This window comes from Triturus cristatus, chromosome 3_2, assembly GCF_964204655.1.
Source record: "Triturus cristatus chromosome 3_2, aTriCri1.1, whole genome shotgun sequence".
NCBI classification, from domain to species: Eukaryota; Metazoa; Chordata; class Amphibia; order Caudata; family Salamandridae; genus Triturus; species Triturus cristatus.
This window is the reverse complement of record NC_140584.1, coordinates 626,856,364-626,870,695: the sequence shown is the minus strand read 5'-3', so window position 1 is coordinate 626,870,695 and position 14,332 is coordinate 626,856,364. Positions and strand designations below refer to the sequence as shown.

Below are 14,332 nucleotides of genomic sequence, written 5' to 3'. Positions count from 1 at the left end.
AGCAATAGTATGGACCCCAAAAGGACCTAAAGTCTAAGCGTGCATAAGAATCTTTCTAACAGATGAAGTACAAGTCCTTTAGTCACTATTCAGTCCAATCGTAACTATAGAGCTCGTACTGCACCTTATGAGAAGCATCTTATAAATGCGATCAATTCATGAGGTCCTTTTTTGAGGTTTGTAGGGTACACTGCATACTGAACACTGATCACCAACTTGTTATCAGAGGCATGGAAAAGGAACTCATCCCCCTTTTCTACACTTTTCATGATCAATCCCTGGCAGCTCACAAATTTATGAATAGGAGCTTGATTTAAGATTCCGCAGATGGGTTAAGCCACCACAAATGTGACGGATATCATCATCATAATACTTTATTCTGGTTATAAGCCCCTAAAAGTACACCTTACACTGGTCACAAAAATAATAAAAATACAGTTAATTCCTTAAAAGTAAATATAGAGTAACAGGTCAACAATTATGCATTTGCCGCTGACTATAATGCACTTTTAATACAGCAGATGGGATATCGGTCACATTTGGTACGGAGTAAGCCATCCACTGAACTCTAAATCAGGTTCATGACTTGTGCATTGTACAATACTAAAGTTGAGGCCCACCATTCAGCAAGTTGAGTTTCCATATATGATCCTGCTTATTGCAACTATCTCAAATAAACTTCTTTCTATTCCACAGTTCAGTCTGTTTCATTGGGCGACTGATCGTTTTCTGTGCAGGCATCTCAACTGAGGAACTAACTTCTCATTCCCATTAGAAACATTACCAATAAGGTACACTTCCACTGTGCCATAAAGCACAGTTTCTCTAAGCAATTGACTACAAGTATCTTGACATCCTTAAATTGCCTTCTTACCAAGGGAAGACGATGGTGCCAAATGCGTCATTTTAATCATTACCTCTACTTAACATGAAACGCTTATGGTGTAGGAAATGGGGAATGGTTTCTTTGATGCATGGCAAAGCCTCTGCGCCGAATTCCTGAGAATAGAGCAACACTATGCTTCTGCAAAATGGTAAAAAGTTTGTTGTTACACATGGACTTGTAGGACTAAAGATCAATTATATTGGATGCTTGCATAGCACCAAATATTGTGGTAGATATGATCAAGCAGTCAAGTAGTGCTCAAATCCATGCCAACACCGTCTCAAAGTCATACCCACTGAAATGCATGGAGTATTGAGTCATTTGTAATGCCAGCTGTCATTAAGTTTACACTTTGTGTGTAGACCACTCAACCAATTTCCACAATATGGAGTCAGTTCACAGGGACAGTTGTAAATCTATAGTCATAGTGTAACAAACAGATGTAGATGTATTACTTTTTCTTGTGCACAAACATTGTCAGTAGTAAATCTAGAGAGCTGCGCCAGGCGTGGTATTCTAGTCGTACTACTGGCACTGTCTTGTAACATTTTTAAGAGTTGCTGTTTCCCTAGTGTTTAATTGTACATGTAATACAATTATGTATTGAGGAATGGCAGCCCTTCTGTGGAAAGAGCACTTTACAAACATTTTTAACTCCACAGAGGAAACATTTTCCATTTGGAGAAACCCCTTCCTGACACCCCGTGAAGCTTGAGGGTGTTCCGTTCACACTTCTGAGAGGAATTTACTCAATCTCTTTGCTGCAGAAAATCTCAAACATTTCCAGGGTAGGAAAGGGTCAGATTGGAGGTTGTGAATGCACACAATCACATGAGTTTGTGGGGATTCGCAATCTTCTAAGGGAGCGATATCTTGATTCACTCATTCCTAACCCCCTTGCCTGGAGTTTACTACTGAGTAATGGCATGTAGCTGTAGTGTGCAATTAAACAGTAGTAAATATATTTTTGTTGGCTTGGCATCATTTTATGAATGCTTGATATGCATAAATGGATCCATTTTCAGTCTTAAACGTAGGTCTGAGGGCAAAAATACATGGTGAATCCGGTTCATACCGTGCATGTGCTAAATAATCTACTGAAATGTTCACATTTGACGAAAGGTGGCAATAGAGAATCCTGCATCTTTGGTCACTTGCCTGGCTGTGCACGTCAGCCAGCATTATGAGTGGCATCTTAATTCTAAAGATTTCGGTAAAAGCAGTTATCATACCCAACCGAATTATGAGATCTAAAGGACTGCTGTGAATCTCTTTCACATAGAGTTCCGAAATCTCTGTTTGAAAATCCAGGGAGAAATGAGTTACAGTTGGAATCAGACCTGGAATTACTGCTTCCAATGGTAATTCCTCATTTCTTAGTGGACCCTTAGGGTTCAACTTTTACTTGGTTGCATGTTCCCCAACCCTGGAATTTCCACCCAAGTTCTGCCATCTTGAGTACTGCATGAAAAACAGCTAACCCACAGAAGATAAGACTAAGAACAACACGAGTACATACCTGGCAACGCCTTCTGGTCCACCTCTTGCTCAGGTGGTCCCGGTGATGGATCACCACCTCCACCATCATCTGTCTGTGTGTCTGGCGTATTCCGATGGAGGGTGTTCCATGGAAGATCCAGCATCCTTAAAAGAAAAGAATAGACCAATAAGCATCTCTATGATATTCACCTATTCAGAAGCTGTAACAACACAAAAAGTTGTCTCAGAGCTGATTCCTGGGGGTAGGGAGGGTCGGCATCATTTTGATGAAGTGGAGTTTGAGAGGGAACAAGCTCTCTCTGGAATGCACTCTGTAAAATGTCATGATGACTATAATTTGAATGACCTCTAGTAACCCAAACCTTTCACATACTAGAATAACTGGTACATGTTATGTAATTCTCACTTTCGTATTGGCTCAGCATCTATTTTTAAACTTTTGTTTTGTGACAAATGAAGGCTAGGGTCAAGACCCTGGGCAGAGAAAGTCTTTATGGAGGCTACAGTACTTTCTATGCCAGTAAAACCCATCATTGCTGGTTATTCTTGCAGTCCTTTTTGCTGGGCTAGAATTAGTCACCTTTCAACATCATAAGAATTGTGCAATGGCAGATGCCGGGAGCATTCTGCACACTTTGAAACAGTAGGTCTGGTTGTGTCAAAGACAACTGGAAAAAAGCACTTCCCCCCTCATAGATTAAAGCAAAGATGCAGGAAAGGACGGTCTTGGCTATCCTCCATGTGCTGCTCTCAGCCCACACACTATCATGATGTTAGCCATAACCTCATCTAAATGACAGTAGTAAAGCCACACCTCTAGGTTCCTTCAGCTCAGGTCCTTCTTTTTTAGGTTGAGCCTACCAGACAGCATAAACCGTTTAATTGCGAAAGACGTATTGTTGGCTTAACAAGAACATAGAATGGCTTGCAGCCCATCCATTGCTTACCAATGGTTGGCTTTACTGTCACTCTCATTTGCCTACTCCTTATTGGTATCCCAGCTCGTACCTTTTGTGTTTGACCCTCCCAAGGAGCATAGCCTCTTCACCATCTCTTTGACTGGCTTGCTCCTATGGGTCCACTACTTGCTTTAAGGAAACAATTTTTGTTATTTGCCTGTGTTTTCCAGCTATCTAAGCATGTGCTTTTCTCCCCCCTACAAGTTACTTTCCCTCGCTTGCCCATGAGTTCCTCTCCCCCAACCGCACTCATATTGTCTTGCTTCTGTGTGCCAACATTGCTCTCTTTCACTTATGTTGCTCCTCTCCCACCTGCTCCCTCAACCCAATCATCTTTTTTAATTAAAAAATATACATATTTAAGCACTTTCATACTGCATTTTAAAACAGAGCTTTTGCACTCCTTTTTTGTATTCACCAATTCATCTCAGATTGATCAATGAAAAAGAAAATACCCATGTCATTTTGTAGACATGCGCATGCGTGTTGAACGCATGAGCATGCCTACAAAATGATGCAGCAGTTACGCTAATGCACTTGTTTAAATAGCCATGAAACACAGCATCTGTAATGCATGGCCAAAAACTATTTTAAAAGTTGTCTAACAAGTGAGAAACACATTACAGCTTAATATACACACATTAAATCTATAAAAAAAAAGGGTCCGATTTAGAGAAGGGTGGAAGGTATATGCCGTCAAAATGTGCCAGATATTCTGTCCTCCTCACTACAAGTATATTAAATGCTATGGCACTTGTAGTAAGACAGGTGGGATATCTATCATGTTTTTGGTGGAGTAACCTGTCACCATTAAACTCTAAATCAGGCCAATAATTTTCTAAACTTGAATTGATTGTGCCGATCCCCCATCAATAATACATTCCAGTCAGTCTGTTATAGCACCACATGCACAATATTCATCAGCTGTTTAATTTTCTATATGTTTTCAAGCAATTTGTCATAAAAAAGCTACCAATAGACACATACATATTTATACCAAACATAGTTGATTTTTCCACTTTCTCATAGAAGCTTCCTTCTAGGATGTTAGGGGACCCATATCTGACTACTGAAGTTTCAGTCATGTGTAATTCTTCAAACAGGCTCAATGTAAGTGTCACTCTACTCTTAAGTTTCTAATCAATCAAATCAAAAAATGAAAGCCATGCAGTATACCTTAAATTTGTTATCAATAGATGGTGTGATATTGTTGAGAAAGGCATATCCCTTGCATGCTAAAGGTATGTGTGATTCATGCCCTCAGTGCCCGACTGCATGTATCTGGTATCCTGACTTTTTAATTTTGGCTCTGACATCCAGCGAATGTGCCGAGACCTAGACCCGTCCCTGAAAATCAGTAGATCCTGGATTTGTCCTGTGACCTGGAGGGGTGCACCAAGCATGTCTTCCTCTAATGAAAATGGTCTGTTGGCCTGTCATAGGTTTAACATGTAGAGTGGTGGTTGCAGCAGCATACCATGTTTTGAGAATTGATAGAGTGATCAGAACTTTTTATCTGAGTTACTGGTGTGGTGGCCAACTTGCCCACTCCTGTAAAATTCCACTTTTATGTGCTTACTCGATCCTTATTGCTAACAGCTTGTTTGCGCACTAAGCGTGGTAAGGTTTGTAGTCTGTCTGTTACATGCATTATGTGAGTGAATGAGCAAGAGTAATGGAGGCCAGTGGGGTCCATTTTGGATACACTTGGTCAGGCCCTGCACAAGATGGAGGTGAGGTCTGGGCTCGCAGACAGTGGAAATGTATTACTCACATTTCAGTACAGGATGAGTATGTACCTAGACATTGCAATCAGAAGAGTGGAGACTGGTTTCCTTTAGACTTTCGAAGTGCCATTTTGGTCAGCAAGGAGCTGATGATTAGTCTTCCTGGGCACTACCATTTTGTGGATGGTGGTGGGCTGCAGACTCTGTTGTGATAGGTGAGGACAACTTCAGGCGAGACTTGCCACGGACTTGTTTTTCCCTGAATACTTCTTCAGTTGAGCTCATGACAGCTAGGTTCAGAAAACTCACATCTCTTTGTGCATGTTGTGGGTGCTGTAGGATGGAGAAAACCCTGCTTGGGTGAGCATCACTCTACACCAAGGCTGTGTCAAGAGAACAGCCTGGAAAGGAAATTTGAAAGGAAAACCACCCTAAACTGTTTCTATAGTTTCAGAAAGTGGATCCACATCTCATGTTTGCAAGTTCTGTATTCTGTATACAGGTAGCACATATATATATGTCTATGCTGATGTGGAATATGCTACTTAATACTATTGTTTAGCATGGAGAGGGGCAATGATTAACAAGAGGAATGGATGAAATTTGACAAGACAGCTGTCTTGTGAAAGAATAAACTACTATCTTTGGAATTGCACAGCCAAGGTTGACTGCAGAACCTGTACATAATATGCCGTGACTAGCCAATCCTGTATGGAGCATTGTCTTTGGTTGTGTGCTGCAGGGATTGATTATAAGGCCTTTCCTCTAGCGAAGCACTGCACTCAACCTGCTATGGATGGCCAGGCTTTATCTGCACCTATGGCAAACCCAACACAGATGAGGTTGGCCCAAAGAGCTTGGCTTTTGGCTTGGCTAAGCCATCTGAGCATCTACCCTGTTTACAGTGGCCGGTCAGATGTTCTTGTTTTTTTACTATATGTCACTGCCACGCATATCCTGGTGTTGATGTACAGTAAAAAACGAAAGTGAACACCCATGGTGTGGAGGTCATTAGATTTTTATTTTTCCCACTTTTGGAGATTGTTTTTGAAAGATAAAAATCTTTCAAAATGTTTGATGGCTGGTCATCATGTTTGATGGACTATCTGTCAGATTTTCCCTAAATTCACAGGAACCACCATGACTGTAATTTCTGCGAATGCATATAGATGTCCTAGGGACCGCTAGCTATCTCTTAATTTGTCAGGTGGAGTAATGGCAGGGTGGCAGATGTATAGTTCTCCGGTACCCTATCTGCCTTCACTCTGTCTGCCACACCCTAAATCAGACCCTAAGTTAGTAGACTCGAATCTGTGAACGTGTTTGCCTGAAATTGAATCATGTACACCATACAGAGAATGGCCAAGGCAATATTTTGTTGAGTATAGTTATGTATCCTGTTCCTTTGTATGTTGTTAATATAAAAATAAATATAAATAAATATAATATTTAATGCATTAATACAATGCTCTGCAACATTCCCAAATTAAAGAGTCAGTTGTGCGGGCTGAAATTTGGGTCTGCAAACCCAAGATGGCAGCTGGACTGAAAGTTTTCAGCTGACTCAAGCCAATTAAAATTTGCATTTAGTTTCTTATTAAGGTCTGGATATCTGCTCTACTGATTATAGCTAAATATATATGCTTTCTTCAGTTTTTCCCTTTAGCAAATCTTTCAATTTATATTTGGTGCTGATTGATTAAGAAGCTTGAAAATAACTCTGTTTTTGAGTTTTGAGGTTTTAGTTCCAAAGAATTGACTACTGAAGGCACAAAATCCACCATTGTCTTATAATTCTTGGTCTCCTTTCTGACATGATGGTTAGAACGACTTTACATGTGCTGCAGATGAAACGCAATACTCTTATTCGCCGATGGTCCGATTTTATTGGGTCACATTGAGAAGTCACTCCATGCTCTACTAAAAGCTTGTTCCAACTACAGCAATGGAAAGTTACTTGAAGTTATTGGAGTAAAAACAAAATAATAGTCAAGGGGCCCAGTTATCTACCAAGAAAAACACCCAGTTTATGAAGTTATTTCATGGAGGTAGCTCTTTGCTTGGATGTTTCAGAACATTGATGCAGGTGTTTTTCAGTTTGAAGTTATTATTTCTATTGTAAGAAATGCTAATTACAAGATTTAAGGCCTGCATATTACAAGCAAGTGCAATCAACACCATAAATAGCACAGAATATAGAATAAAAACAAACCATATCAGCAAGTACCTAATTACAGAATCTATACAAACTGTAGTTGGTAAAGCAAGGGAAAAGTACAAATACTTTCAAAGTGCATTATAAAGCAATCACAGTCCAGCAATATACAAAAAAATCAAGAATGTTTTGTAAAACAATCCCCCTGTCTTCTTGCATCAAGGTGACCCAGGGTCTTCCCTTGTCTGCGTCTCCCAGTGTTTTCTCATGTTTGTGTCTATCCATGAATGCTAGTGGAGGTGTCTCCCAGTGTCTGTTTATGTCTCCCACTGTCTGTGTCTTCCAGTGCTTGTGTCTCCCAGTGTTTTCCCAGGTTTGTGTCTATCCAGGAATCCTAGTGAAGGTGTCTCCCAGGGTCTGTTTATGTCTCCCAGTGTCTGTGTCTTCCAGTGTTTGTGTCTGCCAGTGTCTGTGTCTTCCATTGTTTGTGTCTCATAGGGTCTTTCATTCTCTGTGTCTCCCAGTGTGTTCCAGTGTTTGTCTCTTCCAGGGTCTTCCCTTCTCTGTGTCTCCCAGTGTCTTCCAGTGTTTGTGTCTCCCAGTGTCTGCCCTTATCAGCGTTTCTCAATGTTCATGTCTTCCAGTGTCTTTCCTTATTTGTGTCTCTCAGTGTTCGTGTCTCCCAGTGTTTTGCCATATTTGTGTCAATTCATGAATCCTAGTGCAGGTGTCTCCCAGTGTCTGTTTATGTCTCCCAGTGTCTATGTCTTCCAGTGTCTTCCCTTGTCTGTATCTCCTAGTCTCCGTTGTCTCCCAGTGTCTCTTCGAGTCTCCCAGTGTCTGTGTCTTCCAGTGCTTGTGTCTCCCAGTGTTTTCCCAGGTTTGTGTCTATCCAGGAATTCTAGTGAAGGTGTCTCCCAGTGTCTGTTTATGTCTCCCAGTGTCTATATCTTCCAGTGTCTTCCCTTGTCTGTATCTCCTATTCTCCTAGTCTTTGTGTCTCCCAGTGTCTGTTCGAGCCTCTCAGTGTCTGTGTCTTCCAGTGTTTGTGTCTCCTAGTGTTTTTCGAGGTTTGTGTCTATCCAGAAATCCCAGTATAGGTGTCTCCCAGTGGCTGTGTATTACAGTATTCATGTCTTTAAGGGTCTTCCTCTTTGTATGTCTCCCAATGTTTGTGTCTCCCAGTGTCTCCCTCTGTCCATAAATCCCAGTCTTTGTGTCTCCCAGTGTCTCTTCGTGTCTCCCATTGTATGTGTTTTCTAGTGTTTGTGTCTCCCAGGGTCTTCCCTTCTCTGTGTCTCCCAGTGTTTTCCCATGTTTGTGTCTGTCCATGAACGCTAGTATAGGTATCTCCCTGTGTCTTTCAGTATTCACGTCTCTTAGTGTCTTCTCATGTCTGTGTTTCCTAGTGCCTGTATCTCCCAGTCCCTCAGTGTTCATGTCTCCCAGGGTCTTCCCTTGACTGTATCTCCCAGTCTTTGTGTCTTCCAGTGTCTGTTCACGTTTCTCAGTGTCTGTCTCTCTCAGTGTTCATGTCTCTCAGGGTCTTCCCTTGTCTGTATCTCCCAGTCTTCAAGTCTCCCAGTGTCTGTGTCTTCAAGTGTTTGTGTTTGCCAGTGTCTGTGTCTTCCAGTGTTTGTGTCTCCCAGGGTCTTCCTTTCTCTGTGTCTTCCAGTGTTTGTGTCTCCCAGTGTCTGCCCTAATCTGTGTCTCTCAGTGTTCATGTCTCCCAGTGTCTTTCCTTATCTGTGTCTCTCAGTGTTCGTGCCTCTCAGGGTCTTCCCTCGTCTGTGTCTATCCATAAATTCTAGGGTCGGTGTTTCCCCGTGTCTGTTAGTGTCTCTCAGGGTCTTCCCTTGTCTGTGTCTCCCACTGTTTGTGTCTCCCAGTGTGTTCTCATGTTTGTGTCTATCCATGAATCCTAGTATAGGTATCTCCCAGTATCTTCCCCCCAAACAGAATTCACAAATATTTGCTGGACTGGAACTTTCTTTGGGCGCAGCAGGTGCAGTGACACCGGGGCCCAAAGGTCTGAAGGACCCACTGAACCCAGATTATTGCTATATTTCACAATTAAACAGTGACCAGGGGACCCATTTTTTCATTGTACCGGCCCCTTGACACACTGACTACGGCAGTACTTAAGTGCATGGTAAAGCTTTTCCACAGTCTTCAGATCTGCATAAATGCACATCTCTGTGACTGTGCTGTGTGATGTGTTACGTATCTTTGAGATGCTCACAGGCATTGCCTGATTGTCTACAACGAAGGGTGGGGGTCATGACCTCTAGGGGATATGGGCACTTCTCTTTATAGTTACAGGAAGTTATTTCTTTGAGTATTTGGATCCGAAGTCCCCTCTCCTCTCTCACTATTGCCTGATTTTCGACAGGGGCATTCTGAAATGACGTGCGATGCTGCAGGTAGTTCAATCCAATTAGCAAACAGCGTGGGTAGTTTTGTGTTTCCTGTCACACACCCAGGCATACCTCTCCCTACATGAAAAGTGTTGTCTTGCACTGATTGATGGTGTCTCAGATGGAGTGGGCTGCTTGGCAGTCATGACATTATATTTCTAAGAGGTGTCTGTCCCTGTGTGAACTCGCCCTCCAGGTGATTGAAATCAATAAATCTACAAGCCTTAGTGCTGGAAACAGAAATAAGCAAAAGCCTTAATCTGTGAGATCCAATGCACACGCTGAGCACTTACTGTCCAGAGGTTTCAAGCACTTTCTTCCCACTCATCATTTACATCCCTAGATCTGACCTCACGCTGTGTGTATCAGGCACAAGGACCAGGAGAACAATGTGAAATTGTCTCATTCTGGGACCTCGTCGCCCAATGCTGTACAGGCTAATAGCCTACATTGGATAACATCTCTGTTTCTAGTCCTACCTCGGAACAGGTGGACACAATACATAGATAGTGAATTTTGGGAGGCAAAAGTACATGTGCACAAGGTCACCCAAGGGGCATCTTGGCACTGAATAAAATGTGTTTGTTGGTACCTGACTCAGTGGTGCTAGGTTTAGTGACTATGGAAGGATGAAAGGATGAGTAGACCCATCGGGATTAAAACCTGCGTCCGTGAGGTCAAATACAGATTCCTGGCATGAATTCACTGAGCTCCAGACCCTGCAATGTAGGCCATGTCTAACAGATACACACACCGATAGGCCACAGGGCTGGTGCTGGCCTGATGGAAAGAACAGTCAAGACATTCCATTCTGGCTGCTCCACTTCCAGCCCTTACTTAATTCTGGGGGTCTGGAGCACAAACCGACCGCACATCCCTTTGTTTGCTGAATCTTGCTACCGAGGACGATCCCTGTAGAAATCACTATGCATTTTATCCTGAAATTGTGCTTTTTCTTTGCTGAAAAAAAACTATGCGCTGGCAGAAGTAAAGCAGTTTGCTGACACTGACGTAATTCTGCAAGTCAGAGGTCCCTGGAGTGAATGAAATGTTTTGCACAAACCAAAACGCGCTGAGTCCTGGAAGTCAGTCTGAGCCTGCGGGAGGGCAAGATACATTCAAACTACATAGGTAAAATGAGAGCGAGAAAGATGTAACGTACACTGCTAGAAGTAAAGTAGTTTGCTAACGTTTACCTGATTTTGCAACTTGGCCCCTTAATGTATTGAAACATTGCGAAAATGCCATCACGCTCAACACTATAGCGGTTATTCTGCGCCAGAGCAGGTCGCATTGAAAAGACACAGGGCACTTTTAGAGATGACAGGGAGATGGAGAGAAAGAGGGGGTCACGCAAGAGGGATCTCATTCCACGTGCAGCTGGTGTGGGAGGGTGCCCAGGACAGCCTATACTGATGGATTATGTAAGTTACCAAGACACGAGCACAAAAATGACACACAAAGGAAATCCATTTTTCAAGATGATAAGAAATTCAATTACGTTAACTCACAAGACCACATTGAAGCTCTGCCAAGTGTTTCCCATGTTATCTGGAGAGGTACTGGAGCGAGGACAGACAGTTAAGAGCATTCACCCATCGTAACACCAAAGAGTCCAAAGGACTGCTGAAATTTGTGTCTGCAGCTGCTCCCGGCCCCTCTCCCTTATGCCCCCCATGCGGAAGTTAGCCTGGAAAAGCCTTGTAACTATGAATGCAATTTTAATTCTGGTCTCACTCACCGTCTCAGTGCCCCCGGCCCGTCAGCACCGCCTCACCGGCAGTTTACACTGCGCATGATCATTCCAGACTAGCTCTGCCCCACCCTGAGTTTGAAGACTACGAAGCTGCGTGCTGCGCAGCATTTGATTTATTTCATTGGACTGGAGCGCGCGGCGGCGTAGCATTTAAACTACGTCTAAGTCCCTGCTCTCAATGACTACTGGTGGCACAATCTACTGCCTGCATGATTTCGAGTTTCAGTCGGGCCCCCTCAGCACACAGTAGTCGCTGCATTGGTTTGACTACTCAAACAGCATTTGTTAAATAAAACGTTTTTTTAAACTGTCTAAACTGACAGTTTAAAAACGCGTTCTTTTATTTAACAAATGCTGTTTGAGTATGGTCAAACCAATGCAGCAACTACTGTGTGCTGAGGGGGCCCCTCGAGCTCGGGGACCACCCTGCAACGCAGGGGCCTTTGGTACGCCCCTGGCATTAACACATCACTCTGACAAGTGTAAGTGCAACATTAAGTGCTAACAGTCTCACGAATAGCAAAAAGATGGTGGGTATGTCACCTCTGTACAGAGAGGCTGTTTAAGGTGTCACGTATTCGAAATGCCATTTCAGGGTGTCAAATGTAGTATGTAATCGCACTCATCAGCGTATCACATGTGTACAAAAACATGACATGAAGGCTGTCATTGGTGTCCAGAAAAAGACAACAGGGTGTCATTTGGGGTCAAATATGACATTTCAGGTGTCATTTGGGGTCAGATATGAACCACCCTGATGCAGAGATGCACCCTGTGACTCAAGTCCCACAACATGAGCAACATGGACGTAAGGGGGATAACGTCAGGGGTTGTTTGTGCACGTGGGTGTGTCAGAGTGTGACCTGCTCCTTTATAGATGTGGTCCACACTCAGTCACCTCAGAGTTGTGGCGTGCAGCATGTTATGATAATTGGACTGCAGCCATGCTAATCGTCATGCAGTGTCACATGCATTGTCAGTGTGGCTCATGGACCAGCAGCTTTGCTGGGTTCAGCACATGTGCATAGGTTTGTTGTGAGATTAGTGATGTGTGGGGAGGGCCCCCTCTCGGCACATTGTTGACAGGGGCCTACTTGCTGTTTCTATGTGTGCTGCAGTATGCCAAGGAGATCAGGGACATGATCCAGAGTCATTGTGGGTGTGCACTGTGCTATACTTAATTGTGCACGTGTGCCATTGTGCCCATCTCCCCTGTCCCCCCAGTCCCTGGTTGTTACTCACCCTGCTGCTGTTGGGTCAGGTCATGTTGAGCAGTGTCTGGTCCCCCAACTCCTGCCGCCATCTTCCCACTCATGACTATGGACACCATTTCCTCCATCTCATCTAGCTCTTGCTGTGGCTGGACTCCCACTTCCAGGCTGCATTGCTGCTTTCCGGTTGTTAGCAAGTTTCAGCTTGGTTTTGCGCTTCACATCATTCCAGCGCTTCTTGGCACTTCACTCCGACTGCATTCAGCTTGGCCAAGATGGACTGCCATATTGCATTTTTAGTTGCCAATGACACAGTGGCGGTGATGAACAGTTGTTGGTGGTGTTTTATCACCTCCGTAATCAGCATCTTGGTTTCCTGCAGACTGAATCGCGGGTTCCTCTTCTTCTTCTCCTTGCCCTTCTCCTTCCCCGAGGTCTCTGGCTGGTCCTCCGGGGGATTTGTGGGGTTCTGGTTGGTCTCTGTAGTTGCCCCAGCTTCCTCCATGGTGCTTCTCAGTAGTTTGGGTTTTGCTTTCTTTTTTGCAGCTTTTATGGTGATTTTTCCCGGCTGACGTGGAAATTGCAAGCCTGGCGCTGCTTATCACTGATGTTTTTATCGCTGTTGGGCCCATCACATCTTTTTTCATGTTCGGGTTTCCTTTTTTATTTGTGACTCTGTAATTTTAACCCGGACATTTGACGCATTATCGGGAGACTATCGCCTGTTACCGGCGTGTTGAGAATACGCTGTTAATACGGCATTGGTTTCCCGCGATAGACGCCGTTATGTAAAATTTCGGTAACCTAGGTTGGCGATAATTATCGCCCCTTCTTGAGAATATCCCCCATGTTTTCTGACAAACAGCTGCTTATTATTTTAACATGGAAATTGGTGTTCACTTTTCTTTCTCTGTTTGTACAGTTAAAGGACTTTGCAAAGTGAACTATCTGATAATCTGGCTCGGGTACAGGGAGTATGAAAGGAAAGACTGTAGGATGTTAGTTTTTTGCGAACACAAAACAAAATGTAAATGCCTGTAAATAAGCTGCACAAATATTTCAAAATATCAGCAATTAGAAAAGCACAAATGAAGCACATGTTCTTGTAATTCAATATTGTGATGGAAACAAAGATTTTAATAGGATCAAAACAAATCAAGGCTCTTTAATTGGTCAAAGCAGTTTTCCACACATTATCTTTCGTGCGCTGTAGAGTTTCATCACTAAAACTGCATGTCAGTGCAAAGTTTGGGGCCATTTCAATAGAAAATGTGCTGTTGTAAAAGACACGGAGCTACCACACCAAGCTTCAGTAATATATTTGCAACAGTGTACTCCAAAATGAACTAGTGGTTACTGGAGAGGATGTGGCCTAACTGCCGACTTGGGAGCTGGGGAACCAAGTTTGAGTCTCTGCATGGGCTCAATATCCTGTGATTCTAGGACAGTCTCTTTATCTTCCTGTGCCTGCCATGAAATGAATGTGTGCTTGTGTAATGTAACTGATGCTCATGTAAAGCGCTCCAATACCTTCGGGTCGAGTGTGCGCTATATAAAACTGCACACAAAAAAAACAAATACCACTCCCCTGCTGAATGGGCATGGCTCCTTTGCTGCACGTGTTCTCTGTGAAATGCTTGGATTTTTGGCACTTGCTATGACTTCAGTGATGTAACATTGATAGCAGCAGGCAATCTCAAAATTGTTCCTGTACAATACAT

General features: G+C 43.2%; 1 protein-coding gene across 1 annotated transcript in view; it reads right to left on the bottom strand.

The window, feature by feature from the left end:
• The window catches only part of LOC146857855 (uncharacterized), a 651,000-nt gene that overhangs the window by 413,267 nt on the left and 223,401 nt on the right, over window positions 1-14,332 (bottom strand). The window contains exon 4 of the mRNA XM_085648551.1: window positions 2,406-2,530. Coding sequence (XP_085504677.1) covers window positions 2,406-2,530 — 125 coding nt within the window. The remainder of the gene's footprint in view (window positions 1-2,405; window positions 2,531-14,332) is intronic.